The 17,847-nt window shown below is 41.3% G+C and overlaps 1 protein-coding gene across 2 annotated transcripts in view; it reads right to left on the reverse strand.

Annotated features, from left to right (window-relative positions):
* Positions 1-17,847, reverse strand: part of LOC102081671 (rho GTPase-activating protein 20) — a 59,332-nt gene that overhangs the window by 26,166 nt on the left and 15,319 nt on the right. The window contains exons 1-2 of one of the 2 annotated variants that reach the window (XM_005475313.4): positions 5,104-5,419; positions 2,380-2,465 (exon numbers count right to left, since the gene is read on the reverse strand). In XM_005475313.4, the coding sequence (XP_005475370.1) occupies positions 2,380-2,465; positions 5,104-5,196 (179 nt within the window). In that variant the 5' untranslated portion in view covers positions 5,197-5,419. Of the gene's footprint in view, positions 1-2,379; positions 2,466-5,103; positions 5,420-17,847 lie in introns of those variants that run through there. The other variant, XM_025903896.1, reaches the window with a different exon arrangement.

The raw sequence follows: 17,847 nt of genomic DNA on the forward strand, positions 1-17,847 counted from the left end.
GCACGTGAAAGCGTGAGGTCAGGAAGGGTCCATGTGTATAGATTTCATTGCCTGAAGGTTGAAGGGGACCCATAATCCCCCGCACTGTAGTTGGGAGGCAAAGGGATGACGTTATACTTCGAGATGAAGTGTGAGAGTTTGTGCACGGAGGTGATGTAAATGGCTGCGCTAAGGGTCCAGAGACCCTTCGGTGCCTCTTAGGGCTGATGGGAAACGCAGGCAAGGACGCATCTCAGGGACAGAGGGGAGGGAAAGAAGTAGAAGCTGTGAAAAAAAAATCTCTTGTGAAAAACGACACACTCCAAACAATGGAAACTTCACCATGCCAAATTTTTTTTTTAATCCTTCGTTTTGTTTTTTTGTTTTTTCCCCCGGTACCTCAGAACTCAGTTTCATTGTAGCACTGTTATTTTAAAAAGTGAACGGGAGCCAAAACTCAGCGCTGTTCACTGACTGCACGAGTCATGAGCAGAGATTAAAAAAAAAAGGGGGAAAGAGTTCAGAGATGAGACAAAAAAACAAAACAGAAACTCAAATCAAAGCCTGAGGTGTCTTTCAGTTTGTAGCTGCTTCAGCTGCTCTGCACTGTTTAATATTTAAACCTGTTTTTTTCCAGCTCAATACTGAAAAATGAACTTATTGTGAGTGAGTAACAGCTTCATGAACAAAATGAAAATGCCAGACCAACAGGACACTCCACAAGTCAGTGCTATTCTCAGAGAGGAGCTCTTTAGCATAAAGTTAAAGACTTGACAATAAATCCAAGAAGTTATCAAGTAGAACAAAAAAGCTGCTTGCTTACAGTAAAAGTTTGTGCAAGGAGAGTTTGTAACAGCAGCAGAGCCTTTTTAAAGAACACAGCAGTGATAAAATGATATGCAACCCACTGCCAAGACCTGCTGGCACATGGATCTACCCATTCTAACTGCTTTAATTGGGGCTCCGGGGTTTTATAACAGCCTGCATGTGGTTTGCAAATCTTAACAACAACAAATATGCATTCATAATAAAAAGTGCCCAGTTAATAAAAAAAGAAAGAAAGAAAAGCACCTGCTGCATGAAAGTCACATCAGCCTTTACCTACTCTCAGTCATCTAACCACTCTGCTGGTAGCACCCCTGCACACACACATATCCGGACCTTAATAACTACTTCACACACTCACTGACATGTTAGGTTCTGACCCCTACTGACCTCCACCGGCCTCTAAGCCTCCTGATGTGAGGTCAGGGGTTAAGGGTGACAGCTGAGAGCGTCAGGTCAGCTCACACACACACACATACACACACAGGTCAGACTTGGACAGACTCTCAGGCAGCCTCTGTTTGTCTTTCACTCAATAAATGGTCTCATGGTGTCTCACTCTGCATCCAAACAGCACATATGCACACACAGACACACACAGACCCTACAACAACACTGGCCTATTTAAGAGTTTGTCTAAATCGTGGAGATTTACCACCCTATCCTGATCTCCAAGTGCTGCCAACAGCACTTCTCTGTACTCGCTTGTAGGTGAAATCATGAAGACATAAAAACTTTCTAAAGCCTCAAAGTGTTTTGAAAAGCCAGCCTGCCTCAAAGTGTTTTTTCCTCTAAAAACCCCAAAAAGCTGGCACTGGCAGAAACTTAAACAGAGTGCATAACAGAAACAAAGTTTCTAGTAAATAAATACCCTTCCCGGAGGGTTTGTAATGGCTTATTTCCGAAACTGTTGAAGGAGGATGAAGGGATTTGTGAGATACGAGGGTGATGAAAAGCCCGATAGTTCTGGCGGAAGTGAGGATTTAAAAGCCCTCGATGAATGAGTCAGGAAGGCCTGGAAGTCTTAATTCTGATGTCTGAGGACACTGAACGTGACAGAAAACGGGAGAAATATCTGAATCTAAGTGATGAAATTAGACACTTTAATGTGTGTCTGAAATACTAAACACCTCAGACCTGGAACCACAGGCTTCCACTTTTGCTCATCAGAGGCATATATTTTCTAATCAGTGATTTTCATCTCAGCCTCCTAGCTATACTTTCTTTCTTGTCTAGACCCTTGCATATCACCTCATCAAACCCACAGGTGAGTACTTTCTAGGAAGTTTGTGAGTCAGTGCAAATATCCATCAAAATGCATGAAGTTTGCAAACACGAGCAACTAGAAAAGTTATCTTTAAACAATCTAGAAAGTCTGTATGTGCAAAAAATAACAGGTTACTAGGCAAAAAAAGCAGGAAAATGATTTTTTCAATACATTAAATACAGTTTATAAAGCCTTTATAAAGCATGCCATGCTAGGGTCAATAGTTTATGAAGAAAAAGGGGAGAAATATGGCACACAGTGGTGACAGCACCTCAGCAGCTGGCAGCTGTATGTGTGTTTGCTGATACCTGGACGTGCTTCTTGATCTGGTGAGTGCTTTGCTGATGACGAGTGAAGGAGCTGACTGTCGTCTCTGCGCCAGGGTCTTCATCTTCTGCACAGTCAGAGAGAGAGAGGTGACAGACGTGGGTCAGTGCGAGACATTACTTTGCGTCACTGTTTTCGGTTTGGTACACCACGCAATGGTTACAGAGACGGAAGGCAAAGTACACAGTCAGCACTGCTCTGAGCTGGCTGTTTAGCTGTGGTCGATGCAGGAAATACAGGACTTACAGAGAAGGGAAGAAAGCGACTAAAGAAATAGGAGAAGTGACGGCAGTTAAAAAGAAGGGAAAAGAGAAAACGAGCGAGATGGAGGCAGACAGAAAAATAAGTGACAGCGAGACAGAAAAGCTGGCCGGAGCGGGGAAATATATCATCGTCGTGTGATGTTTATGACGGTTCACATATTCCCACTGTGGCACGATAAATGGTGCGCTCACTCACAGAAGTATGACAGGCATCTTTATGTCCACCACAGCTATTTCATTTAAACCTACAGCAAATCAAAACCTTGTTAGCTCACAATACCTCCTCCTCCTCCTCCCCCACGACGTACACTACAGTGATTCAATCAGAGGAAGGCAAGAAATAATTAAAGTAGCGACCCAAATTAAATAAGACTCGGCTTCCTGGAATCTTTTTGGAGTTACTTAAGGGTGACATTCCTCTCTTAACAAACTCCTGTTAGTAATAGAGGTCAGAGTTGCTACGGCCCAGCCCAACATGCTGTGAGTTACTGGACATTTGGAAAAAGAAAGAAGCATCAGCTTCAATGTGCTTATTTGATTTATAAAAAAAAGGAACAACAATTCACAGTGAATATCTGACACCTACAAATTAGTTGAATTGACTTCATGGTTTTGTGGAAACCCTTTAAATCGGGTTGGGTTTTTCCATTAGTTTTGTGTAAGTTTGATAATTCGGCTCGTTTCCACGCAGATTTTCAAGCGCACCAGCGATGTTGGTGACAGGTGTCAGCCTGTTGTTCTGCCGTGGTGACTGACACGAGGCAGGACACCCTGAAGCCTCAAGTCTTAAATTATGCAGCCTGTGTGCTAAAGCCAAAGAGGAAGTCTGGACTGTAAAGCTGCAGGACAAGTACACATTATGTACCTGTCATGCCTGTCACGTACAATTCAAGAAATCACATTCTCACAGAAATATCTGAGAGGAAAAAACAAGTCCTACTCAAAGAGATGCATGTGGAAACTCTATTTTCATGAGCATTTTCTCACTCGGCGAGGCTCTGGCTGACAGATTGCATTTCTCACAACTTCCTAAGGCTGAGCAGAGCCCAGTGTGTTGCAGACAGGCCAAAGAGCAGCAATTGCTCAGAGAAGGGAAAGAGAAAGGGGTTGGGGTGAGCTACAGCAACATCATTTGTAAATCCATAACACTATTTTTCACTATAAAATTCCAGGCCTGGAAAGTGGTGAAATGCTTAGTAAAACACCAGTGTACTGTGCAGAAGTAACTAGTGGAGATCATATGAGTACATATTATAACTGCACATCCTGTTAACCTATGGTCAAGTTTTCTAACCCCGTTGTTGCTTTCAGGGAGGCATTTCGGCACTTGTATGTTCACACTTAGCGCTCATATCCTCCCTTGCTGAAAGCTGCAGTTACTTGCTTTAAACAGGCGCGAGTTGGGGGCGCTATGCGTTCGTTCAGCAGCCGCTGGGAATCGCCTGCTCTATCAGCGACGACGATCTGGAGGGAAATATTTACATGAATATAATTGTAATGCAGAGCCCTCGATTTACAGCACAGGCGGTAATGTGGAATGACACGTGAAATTGTGTTTATTTTTCCCCTCTTCTGTTTAAATACTCTATGCTCTCAGTGAAGAGAAGCCACGCAACTAACTGAGGCGCAACATGCTGCCCGTGAAATTAACAAATAATCGCTCTTTATATTTTTCTGTTGTTTGGCTTCAGCCATACTTTCTGTACTCAGCATGAAAAAAACAAAGTAATGACCTGTTTTGTGTTTTTAAGAGCTTTTCTTGGGTAAAAAGTTCAACTTTTTATAGAATAATAATATATCACAAGGTGGAAAAAATGACCAGAATCCAGTCCTCTGGTTTTGCTTTTCTTTTTTCCACACTTTTCCACACTATTCCACGTGCACAGGGTGGATCCACACAAGTCTTCGAGGACAAACCTTGATCAAGCCTGTCAAAAACTCTGATCACAGATCCAAAAACACAAACGTTCATGCTATGTACAATCATAGCATTTTAATTTTTTCATTATATTATTCCCTGTTCAGCACTTTGGCCGACACATGATGTCTTTTAAATGTGCTATATAAATAAAGATGACTTGACTTGACTTGACAATCACAATAACAATGGACGAGGAACAGTCAAGCGTCTTAATTCAGTCCTGACGATCGTGTAGACGTGATGCGCAGCACACAGATGAGGGTTGAAAGATTGATTTAAAAAAAAAATACATTTAAAAAAAGACACATATCAGAAAATAACACGATGAAGTCAACAAGCCAGGAACATAAATGTGCGTTCGGTCTTTTAACTCACTCTTGCAGATACTGCTCTGTATCTTACATTTCATACTGTCATTCAAAAGTAAAAGAAGACCCACAACAAGCGCACCCGATGCGCAAATACGCGCACACATGAACAGAAAGTGCGCCTAGATAACCGTTACAATACTTCAGAGGTACCTTTTTGCTGTCGGGAAGCGCTTTGCTCTCTCCCGTCAGAGAGTCGGACCTGTTCTGTCCCATGGTCCCCTGCTGCGGTGACATGATTTCCATCAAGGCTGTATAAATCCACGGGTCCGAGCGCACCCACGGTATATTCCCATGATACGACAATAAGTCCAAAAGTTTATCCGGCGGAGAAGAGAGAGCGAGCCAGAAACGAATCCATGATGGAGAGGTCTGATCCGAAGTATGAAAGGAGGTGAGACTGATCTGTTCTGTCTGCGTGTCTCTCTCTGAGCGCTGTTTGCTCTGAGCGCAGCGGTCACGGTGTGCTTCAGCTCACTCTAAACTTCGAAGTTAAAGACGATTAGGTACACAGCTTCCGCCCTTGCTTTTCAAAATAAAGCCACTTTTCAGCACATCCAAAGATATCACGAGACATTTTTATAAATCAAAAATAAAAGTATAAAATATATATAAAAATACAAGTTGATATAAAAATAACAGCATCAGTGGTGAATACTGCAGTGTTTGTTCAAATTAGAAATTCAAAAAGTGAGCGTAGACTAGTTGGAGAACAGCTGGATGTCTGTGGAGAGCAAACAGCTTCCCGAAGCCTGAAAGTGGTTTAATAAATTCCAAAGCAGAGGCGAAGTGCCCGCCGGGAGCACCGGGATATTTCCCGGCAGCTAAAGGGTCATTTGGCCCTTTACCGTCAACAGTCAGCTCGACTGTAAAATAAACAAGTAAGAGTCTCAGTGGGTTCTCAGAATCCACACATCAAGCCACTCTGTTGCTCTGTTAGATAAACCCTGCAAGCAGTGCGCACCTCAAAGACGCGCACAAGAGCGGGCAACGTTTTGCCTGCTTCTCTACCAATAATATTTCAGCTCCCTAAAGAAAACGATTATCACAGAGAAAAGCAAAGATTCACGAGAGAAAGAGTTGAGAGATTTTGATGAAGAATATGTTCATTATCAGGAAACATGTTGGAGCAGTTTTGTGTACTACTTCAATCTAAGATAGTTAAACTTACTTTGTGTCTCACTCTGTGAAAAGGTGTCTAAATAATTACGTTATACTTGCAGACTCCACCTTCCTATAGTAAAAAGGAAAATGCAATAAACATTAAAAGTTAAAAGATGAATATAACTGGTCCGAGAGGCCTGGAATAGAATCAGAAGAGTGTTTCAGTCCACCGTGACTCCAAGATTTACTGCATCTCAGTTGTGATTTGTCGAGCAATCACTATCACTGAAATACAACATCACTGATGACTGGTTGATGTAAAAGGAACAACTTTGTGGAGGAAGCAAGTATACATTTGTGGGAGAGGGTGGATGTCAGTGACAACACTGAGAACACTATGATGGCACCAGGATGCTAAAAATTATGATTATGTAAATTATTGCTTGCAATGTCCCTTCCACAGACACGTGTCAGTAAAAACAGATAAAAGAATCTTGTTTCATTTTAATTGACTTCAGTGCAGTTTTTTTATTGCAACAAAAACAGATGTCAAATGAAGACTTTCTATCTAATTATTATAAGTGGTTCATATGAGTGCCAAATTTGGCCCTTTTATTTTGAAGACTGCCCATCACGGCCTAATCTTCATGTTTTGACCCAGCTCTGTTGCTAAAATCATGCTTCAGGGTCACTCGTAAGCCCCCACGTGTATATATGCATGTGTGTGTGTTTTCATTTGAAGCGCCCTCCATGTTTTCTTTGGCAGTCGGTGCCATATAGAGGCCGACTGTTTCTGCAGTACAGTAATGCAGTTTACAGAGGGCCCAGTTCAGGTGTAAGAATGTACTTCTAGGGCCAAAAAAAATAATGACTGACGAGGAGGAATGTCCACAGTATTTTTTTTTTTTTTAACACAGGCATGACGATTGACTCATTTGAATTTTAACTGCAGCTACAGTAAGCCTCAGTGGGATACCTTCCTCTGTGGACTGAGAGTGTTTACTTTTAAAAGTCTGAAGGCAATCAAGAAGCACCCACCACCACTGAAGCTAAACTGATTTATTGAGTCTGTGAACTGAATTTTAAGCTCTTGCACATGTCCACTGGTTTCACGGTTAGGACTTACATATACAGGAGAAACCAGGAAGTATAAAATCAACAGCAACATGAGTGTTACCTGATATAAATGATATCTGAATACATCTGTATTTTTGTGCCACTGCGGTGTGTTTCAAAGCTTTAAAAAGCGTTTAGCTCACCTGGAAGAACATGTAGGTACCAGGTCGTCTTTCTTTCTCTTCTTTGCCTTGCTGTCTATGAAATTCCAAAGCTAAAGAACAATAACAGCCCACTGTAGACCATTGTCTCTTCTGCACAAACGTAAAGGTATGCAGTGATTGTTCCATCTTATCTGTCCTGTGAAAAGTGGCATGCATAGAATGATAAGAACACATTGATAGTGTTTGACAATCCTCTTTGATCACGTCACGAGCTACGTGAGACAGCAGCCGGGGAACCTGGATTCTGTCTAGAGAAATAGCTCGATGCACAAAAAGCTGCATTCTTTTATTCTGCCACTAAATCATGCTTTTATTCCAGAGCAGAGTGCGGTCAAGTCATATTTGTCCCTGAACCCAAATTGCACTTTGTGCACTCTATTTTTTAGGGGTTAAATGACTGCCTTTGCTTCCTGCTGTTTGGAGGGACCCAAAGCAAAAAACAAACAAAGCAAAGAAAAAAAACCACCAAAAAAAAGAAAGAAAAAGGAAACAAAAAGGAAAAAAGTTAGACTAAATTGAGGGTGTGTCAGATATGTGGTTGGAAACACCAATGGCTGACCATGACTGCCTCTGCACTGCACTGCACTGTTTTTTTTTTTCTTTTACCACCTAAATGTTCCACTTTAGATTGCACCAATAAAAAGTGTGCTTTGGATTTTGTTTTTGGTAACCATGGCAAAGCAATACATTTCTGCACGGTAGCTCAAAAAGCACACTTTTAATTTGTGCCAGAAAACCAAATTGGGTCACGCATCTCTGTGTCAGACGGCAGCCCCAAACTCCAACCAAGCTGAACCAAGTTTGGCCAAGTGGCTTTAGGTCAGAGGAAACAACTGGGAGCCTAATCTGCTCTAGGGATTCTGTCCTGGCATGAAACACAGACCTTCAATACGTGTCCTTGAGAATTTCATCTGACATTTTCTTTGAAGTGTGTCTAAGAGGGAATGTCTCTGTCACGCCCAGGAAGCTGGGCTATTGAAAACCTGAAGGCGAGGAGAGCATTGACTTGGACAACAAACAGTAGATTCCTGAGAGAGAAAATGAGCTGGAGAGAGTCCAGGGTTTTGACAGGAGCTGTTTATGAAGGATTCATTCATGTCTTCGGAGTGTTATGGTGTTAGGCTTTCACTTTGCATTTTAAACACATAACAGAGTGTCTATTTAAAGAGTGCACTTACAAACACACATACTCGTGTACGGGGAGGGTTTGATGACAGGCTCTAGTGGATGAACGGATAGACGGATTCAGGGACAGATAGATGTGTGTTAGATGACGGAGACACTTCAGGCAGACAGGGAGTAACTGTGACCCAAAACACCATCCACCACCGTAGCCTCGACCGCCACTGCAGCAGCCACTGTCGCTGCTGCTACTTTAAAAAGCCAGACTTCCACGTGGCCGGAATCTTTCTTGAATGATCAATTATTACTGAAAAGGAAAGTTTTCACAGAAATCTATTCAGTTATGTGAAAAAGTAAGTAAAACCTTACAGCTTCTATAGCAATTAAGAGGGTAAGTAGCAGCCAAGTGCAGCAAATCAAATGCGCTCAGTTAACTGATTATCAGTAGGTGTGAGCACCTCTATAAAAGCAGAAATGTTGACAGTTTGTTGCTCTGGAGCATTCAGGTGTGAGTTAACACAATGTGTCAACCTTTTCCCAACAAATTCACCCAAAAAGATTGTGCATTGCTCACAGAAATTGTAAAAGAGACATAAGAGCTACAGCTCAGACTCTGCAGACCTCATTTAGCATGCGAAGTGTTAAAGTTAATAATAGTACAATTTAAAAAAAGACTGAACAAGTATGGCTTGTTTGAAAGGGTTGCCAGCAGAAAACCTCTTCTCTCTAAATAGAATATAGTAGCACAGCTTACTGTAGGTCTGCAAAGTTGCACCTGATCAAACCAAAAGACTTCAGGAACAATGTCCTTTGGACAGACGAGACCAAAGTGATGAATTTTGACGATAATGTACAGCACGACGTTTGGTGAAAACCGAATACAGCATATCAGCACAGAGACCTCAAAACATATGTGGTTAAAAGGTTGATGATTTGGGTTTGTTTTGCAGCCACAGGACCTTGGGCACCTCGCAGTCGTGACTGACCATGAACTCCTCTGTATGCCAAAGTATTCTAGAGTCAAATGTGAGGCCATCTGTCCTAAACAGCTAAAGCTTGGCTGATACTGGGTCATGCGACGCAAACACGGCAGTAAATTTACAACAGAACAGCTGAAAAAATAAGGAATCAAAGTGTTGAAATTGTCCAATCAAAGTCCCGACCTAAACCCGATTACAAAGCTGTGGTTGGACCTTAAGAGAGCTGTGCGTTAATGAATACCCACAAACCTCAGTGAACTGAAGCAACAATGTTAAGAACAATGGGCCAAAATTCCTCCACATTGATGTTTGAGGGACTGATAAAGAGTCATACAGAAAAAAAATATTTCTAATTATTACTACTAAAGTTGGTACTAGGGCTGTAGCTCCGGAAGGAGAACAGGTTATCTATCAGTCGCAAGGTCAGTGGTTCAACCCGCAGATACTCCAGTCTGTATTTCATAGTATTAGTAGTTAGGAAAGAAACTGCTTTATTTATGCAGGGAAAATCTTGTTCATGGAACAAGAATAAATGTTGCCAGGACACTGGATTCAAACCATTTAAAACCAAATGCTTTGCACACCCAGCATTTTCCATAAGGCTTGTTTCTTTGTTACAACACTCTTGGTGTTTGGCCTTTTCGTGTTCCTGCTAATATGTGTATTAAGTGTTTGAAAAAGAAATTTGTGCTCTCTTTTTTCAGATGAGGACAGACACGAAGAATTTTAAACCCCTAACTCTATTCTGATTAAACCTTTATGGGGGAATTCCTAATATGTTTATAGTAAAAGCTCCCCCAAAGCTGAAAGTGAAAGCTAGTTCTCATTTCCACTGTTTGGGTTTTCCCATACTGAGCCCATCATCTGTTTACTCCTGTGGGATTTAACCATCCAGTCTTTAAAGCCTCTGAGACCAATATCAGGATTAGTTTCAGAGAAAGAGAAGGCAGAAATTTTAGCATCTCTCTTTGCCACAGTCAGCGTGTCTCTGTGTTCCTCAGTTTGTCTAAACACTGTGGCGTGGGGAGGCCGAGGCATATCAGACCTCGGAGACATGTGGAGGAGACAGACGGAGGCGGCCTGGGCGAAACAGACTGTGACAAAGCCTGCGGTGAGAGAGTGAGTCAGGTGGAGGAGAGCGAAGAAAGACGTCTAAACAATATTGTGTTGGAGATGGAAATTGTGGGTTAGCTGGCAAGTGTTTCTAACAGATCTGTCTCAAGTGGTGCGCCATTTTCAGGGCTGGTTTTAAGCTTTTTAAATTACATAACAGTCAGGTCTCAATCACGTTAAGGCCACTTTAAAGCAGACTATGCCCCACAAGTTGTATACCAAAATACTGTTTGTTTTCTTTGTTTCAGGCCAAACTGAGAACTTCCTTTGGTTTTCTATTTGCCTGTTCACTAGATAAAAGACAGGGGTTTTTTTTAATCATAGCACTTTCACATTACGGCACAAAATTAGCTGGTTTATGGGACAGTATATAGTATATATATCCAGCCTATAATCCTGGAGAAATTGTTTTAAAAGTTACTTATGCTTTCTATAATTATCTTGTGTGTTGTGGTTCATACGTCACATTTCTTCCTGTTTGGAGTGGGGCTGTTATGCTCAGCTCTGCCACATGCGTATGTTCTTGGGCTCTACCAGAGTAAAATTCAAACTAACTGACCTTGATTTAGACCGTCAGTTCACACTCCATCCACTGTCTTAAACATATTGTTTCAGTTCTCGGATTGGCTGCCTCTTGCAAATAAAAGGTTTGTCCAGCAGGTGGGTGGAGCTGCCAAGCTCACAACCTGAGGCCTAATATTTTGTTAGTCCCCCTTTTACTGCCAGAACAGCCCTGACCCATCGAGACATGGACGCCACTAGGCCCCTGAAAGTATGCTGTGGTATCTTCAGACTAGGCCACCTTCTGCCATTGCTCTCTGCTCCAGTTCTGATGCTCACGTTTCTATTGTTGGTCTTTTGGCAATGGACAGGGGTCAGGATGAGCACCCTGACTGATTTGCAGCTATGCATCCCTACATGCAATTGAACCCTTTGTCAAACATGCTCCAATCCTTACACGTGCCTGTTTTTCCTGCTTCCAACACACCAAATTTAAGAATAAAATGTTCATTTGCTTCCTAAAACATCCCATCAAGCAACAGGTGTCATGATAAGAGAATAAGTTTTATTCATGTCACCTGTCTGTAGTCAAAATGCTATCTCTGATCGGTGTATAGCTTCAAAAATAGAAGTTGTTCAACTTTATTTATACGTTATTACAAACATTCCCTGTGTAGGCACCTCTTAAACTGTTTTTTCCCCTTCTAAAGGTACTTTAATGTAAAACTCTACATGCTGCTAATGGAGAGATGTCAAACTCATTGTTCTTGTAACAGTGACAATAAAGATCTATTCTGTTCTATTCTTTATTGATGAAAAGGTGAAGAGTTTAACTAATCTAGTAGAAGTATGGTGAGTGCTGTAGAGAGACTGTGGAAGCAGCCATTTATAAAAATTTTTTTAGCCCCACTCCCTTTAAGCCAGCTTTCTTCTTACTGGCGGCTCTTTGCAAACAGAGGGTCTAAGGACTGCCTCTCCACCAAAAAAAGGTCAAACAATCTATTTTGTTGCCCTGTCCTGGGAACAAGTATAAAACTCTGAGACAGAAAGCAAAACAAAAAAACAAAACCAATTTCAACTGATTGTTGAAACAAGGAGGATGTGTGAAAAATGCATTTTTTTAATGGCCATTTTGAATTGTGTGAAACCTCCGTGTTGTCTTAAACTTCACCCGTCTGAGAAAAACATACAGACATACAGACAGACAGACTGTCATTCACTCAGTCAGAGATACTGAGACTGAAATCAGAGAAACAGACGGTCTAAGCCTGGCTGCTGGCCTGCTACATCTGCTCTCTAGTTACGGGCGCGCGGGCACACACACACACACACACACACACACACACGCACGCACACACACGTCCTCCTGCCTTCAGACCCTCTAGCCCTTGTAATCTGATTAGCACAGTATCCCTACAGAGTGAAAGATGCTACTGACGCACTGAAGGTTTGTGCTTTATAGTTGTTGTGACGGACTCTCTGTCACTATGTCACTCCTTGGCTTAGTTTGCAGTGTGCATTCCAGTATCTTAACGATACGAAATATATCAAGCGAAACTCAGATCCAGAGCAAAGAAGCCATTTAGAATACATTCATTACGCTTTAATTTTTATAGTTTTATATAAATAAAATACTCATAGTATTGTTTTTTTAATTTCCTATAGTCTCCCTATATGTATAAAAGACGTTAAAAATGTTTTGATGAGGAAAATATGAAACAGCAAGCGCAACAATTCCGTGTGATTTTCCACAATTTGGACTCATTTAGCTTTTGAGACTTGGCTCATAATTAGGGATTCCTTTTTTCTTGCGTATATGGCAGAGTGTGCACATCTTTTGTTTACATGTGTTTACGCGTGCTCGCCCACAGACATCTTAAGGATGCAGCAACACAGGTTATAACCTAACCCATTATTTTTTAATCAGAACTCAAAAAATGTCGTGCGTGGTGCAGATTCAACCACATCACGTTTCTGTGTTACAGAGCCAGAGATCCTCTGTGCACTAGCGCTGTGGATCAGCCAGTGTGGTACTGGGATCTTGTGGCACTCGTGCGCCTATCCCTGGATATCCCCCGTTTCTATAAAATCAGGTATTAAGGAGCACTATCTATGTGCATCTGTGTCTTGAAGTCAGCTAATTTAAGTAAGTTGGTGTGGCTTCATCACATTCCTCCAAACTTAGAAAAGGCGCGTGTGTTCCTCTTTTAAACGTCTCCAGGGTGTGAGTGACATTCTCTAGTGTGAGCTATTCGAGGTATGCAGCTGTTTCAGAGGAAGCCTACCTGAAAGTTTGCACGTTGCGCTGCACCCCACCCATCTGCTGCTCCTAGCATCTCGAAAATTCTCGCTCTGGAGAACGCAAACTATAGCCTCAAAACGCTGCTGATTTTTTAAAACCCGCTTTTTATTGAACGATGGATAAAACCGGAACGGATTACAGCACGCCTTGTGCTGTCAGAGCCGCACACAGAACTGCTTTTATAGGTACCGAGTCCTCAGCATTGCCGATATCAATACCGACACTGATGTTTTTTTAACTTATAAAGGTAGCTCATGTAGGGGAGAGCAGAGTGCCATAATTTATGAGGTGAATCATTCTGAACACATTTTAATGACCATTAAAACGGGGCGATCGTGGCTCAAGAGTTGGGAGGTCGCCTTGTAATCGGAAGGTTGCCGGTTCGAGCCCCAGCTTGGACAGTCTAGGTCGCTGTGTCCTTGGGCAAGACACTTCACCCATTGCCTACTAGTGGTGGTCAGAGGGCCCGGTGGCGCCAGTGTCCGGCAGCCTCGCCTCTGTCAGTGCGCCCCAGGGTGGCTGTGGCTACAATGTAGCTTGCCATCACCAGTGTGTGAATGACTGGATGTGTAAAGCGCTTTGGGGTCCTTGGGGACTAGTATTGCTATACAAATACGGGCCATTAAATCACAGTGATTTCCACAATATTGACTTAACAAAAGAATACACCTTTCAGCTTTTCATGTATTTGAAAAAAACTGTTGTTTTTGGAGACCTGGAATGTAAATGTGTCTGTCTCTAAAGCGTCAGTGCCTGTTGTTTAAATGTGACAGGGGCATTAAAAAACGCAGATGTGTCGATCAGTACAAAAAGGTTCAGACATTTTTCATTGTGAATGTTTGAGTAATACTTTCATTAAAAAATAAAATAATTTAACGCAATTTAGTGGATTACATACTAAACTTAGAGGATAGAAAAAATGTGATCCTATTGTGCTGGTATAGCTTTGATACCAATACCTGCATCAATATTGATACTATGGATATTTGGATCAATCCGCACACCTCTAATTCACTGTTCTCTTCAGTTTTATGTGCTTTATACATTATTTTTTAATTAAATTGCAGCTTCAGGATACCACCTGTAGGCAGTGAAAGATCATTTTTGGTTAAATGCTAAAGGAGGCTAAAAATCACCTTTTTCCAGATGTTTATAGCTCTGTTCAATTTGAGCGTTTTACATACCTGCAGCATCAGGCACCAGCGAAACCTTTCCACAGGCTTCTCCAAAGTGGGAGAGTTGTGCACATTTACGCACGCGGTTTGGGTCAAAGATTAAATATTTATAAATTATACTGAACTTGGAGAACTTTTGATCCTCACTTGAGACAGCCTGTCCTCTGCACACATTTCACAGTGTAATATAAAAATGTCTGATAGTTATACTGAAGCTTTCTGTGTATTAAGTGTTGATTAATACACAGAAAGCGTTCTGTTCTTATTATTCCACGATCGCTGCAAATTCATGGTCTGCACAGTTTGACGCACACCAGTAATACAACCAATAACACTTACTTTAATCACACATGTTTAATAAAAATATTAGCTCTACCAATTACTGTTCTTCCACTCTTAAGGTAATGAAACCATTGCACTTACTCAGCAGTCTGTTTCGGAAGCACATACTGGAGCTGCAGGCTCAGATCGCTGCAGGCTGACCCTCACGCCCCCATCCACTGAGCAATGACATCTTCAAACAAAGGTAATCTTTTAACAGCACTTTGCAGCTATATTCTTCCATAAACAGTGAAAAAAAATGCTTCAGTGTAAAATCAATATCTGATTCTTTTCTTTCTCAGTCAAGAGAAGGAAAAGGAGTTACTCCAGAATTGTTGATACAATGTATCACGAAGCTGCCAGGAAATGTTGCATCTATTTTTAGCAGTTTCTGACTGTAATGTTTTGAAACTTTGTCATCTAAACAACACGGAAAACATCACTTCAACATGTCTTATTTTAGTATTTTTTTTAGGGAAAAATGTAGGAACAAATCCCTCCGGGAAGTGACTATGACGGGTATGCGCAGAGGTCACCCTTAAATCAGCTGAACAGCATATTTTCCCAAAATAAACACGATCACGTTTGACCGGTTTGCACAGCAAAACAAAGAAAGGATAATGTACAATCAAAGACAGCAGATAAGACTCTGGATAATTTCTAAAATGTGAACTCTTTAAGTAAAAAAGTGGTCACGTTTACCCCCGTAAGTTATGGCACTCCCAAAATATGAGTGCCTAAAGCAAGAATTGCACTCAAGCAGTTTGACCTTGGTGCAGAGGATCAGCTGGCCAGAGATAATGTGCATGAGATTATTCAGTGCACAAATTTTTCAGGTTGCTGCACGTTTTCTTAAAACCTGTAAATGACGAGTTGATTGCCAGTAAAGAGCAAACAGAACAACTTTTTGGGCAGATCTGCTGGAAAACAGCATGTGTGTCTTTGTCCATGTCAGAATTGTCCAGTACTTGATGTCAAACCCTTTTACCTCATTGGTTGTGAATTTCATTTATCATTAAAAACTGCTCAGCATTTGCTGGTTATTCTTGAGCGTGAGGGTCTCTGTGCCACTGAAAATGTGTTATCTTAGAATGCTAGACTATGGATAGTTAGTTAACTTGGGTTACCACCCATTCTTATTCTACCAGCTTAAATTGCAGTCAGTCTGCCCCACCCCCTGCAAGCCAACACTGTCGCTCATCAGGCATTTAATATCTGTTCCCATCCGGTCCATCAGCTGAGCCCTCTCAGCAGGACTTGAAGTGCTGACCCCATCAGACCTGCCAGCGACTTGTCTGACAGCTTGATGAGGTGGAGCAAATAATACAAACTCATTAGAAAATCTCTCTCCCTTCAGTGTAATAGCTTCTCTGGTCAAATTTAAGTGTTAACAGCAATTTGTGTCATTTCTTTTTTAATCTGATCACTTTGTTTGCTGTATTTCAGTTCTCCATCCACATTGTTTTAATGCAGCACCTGTGTGTTCTGTTTATGCAGAAACTATACAACACTATACACACTGCAGGTATCCATCATTTCCTTCCACTTCTAACGATTATAACTGTCATCTGATATGCTTTAACTGAGTTAATAACAACAACAATATATGGAAAACTTTCCTGAACTGGTACCCAGCTAGATACTAATTTGTATAAAAGATCTGAGCATCTTCTTTTAAAGGCCAGTGAACAGTGCTGACTCACGTTAGATTGTGAATAATGTGTCTGGAAGCTCAGCTGGGAGACAGGAGGAGACACAGAGTCACTCGGGGATTCATGACACTGGTTGCTCTCTGCTGGAGGAGTCAGACAGGCAGCAGAGAAGGAAGCGCTAATCAATCAGACACTTTCAACTGTGTTTATGTACGCTTCAGTCAGCAGCCTCATCCTTTTATCACCAGAGGTGTGTGTGTGTGTGTGTATGTCGGTGTGTGTGATTGTAAAGTCCGTCTGCCAGAGTTTGGATGGATTTGTGCACACTGTTTGTGTGTGAGAGTCACGTCAATCAGCGCATGCTTTCACAGCATAAGCCGGGATCAGTGTGTGAGCCCCTATCACTACCAGCCGAGTCTTATCAGCCTCGGCAGGGGTTAAAGGTCAGGAGGTCAAAGTCTGCATTCCTATGTCCAGGATCCTAAACTCATAATGAAAAATGAAATCGGAGGAGGGTTCCTCTGGGCCTTGAAAGTTTCACATTTACGGACAGTTAAGTGTTCCCCAGAGGAAAATATAACAGACTGAGTTTCCTTTTGAGGTTGAGGAACATCAGGTCAAAGGTCACTGGAAAACAGCAAAAGACTGTGTGCTGAATATGAATGTGAATCAGGGCTTATGTAAGTGCTAATCACTCACTGGTTGAAGAATTGAAATCTTCACATTGGAAAGTGTCGATAAGGTATTAACTGAAGTATTGTAGATACAGTAAGATTACAGTGTTATATTTATAATATAGACTTGCTAATAGGTTTTAACTAGACTAATCCAGTAATGTGTTAGCAACATTTTCAAATTAGCATTATCTGGAAAGTATCTATACTAATGAAATAAATGGTCAAGTACACAAAGAGAGTGGCATATTTTCCTCCAAGTTACAGTGTATTATAAGTATTATAAAATATAAACTCACTGCAAACAATGCAAGTTAGATCCCTTAAAGCTATCAAGGAATGGCTGATAATAAACTTCTTATTTGAAATCCAGTATATACTTTTGTTCTTTCTCATGTGATGTAAGGTGAATTTGACAAACTAGATTTGTCATCATTAACAATTTCAGCATCTCACTTTTGTTTGCTAGATTTAGCTTATAGCTAATTAGCTATTAGCTTATGGCTAATTAGCTATTAGCTATTCGCTAATTAGCTATTAGCTAAATCTGCACCTTTTCTCGTAGGAGATTCTTTTGCTTTGGTTGTAAATTGTTCCTGTCAAATAAATTTGAATTGAAATTAAATGGAAATGAAGTGCAGGATGAGTCTTCTTTTTCATCTCTTTTGTTATG

Source organism: Oreochromis niloticus, linkage group LG16, assembly GCF_001858045.2.
Source record: "Oreochromis niloticus isolate F11D_XX linkage group LG16, O_niloticus_UMD_NMBU, whole genome shotgun sequence".
Lineage (NCBI taxonomy): Eukaryota > Metazoa > Chordata > Actinopteri > Cichliformes > Cichlidae > Oreochromis > Oreochromis niloticus.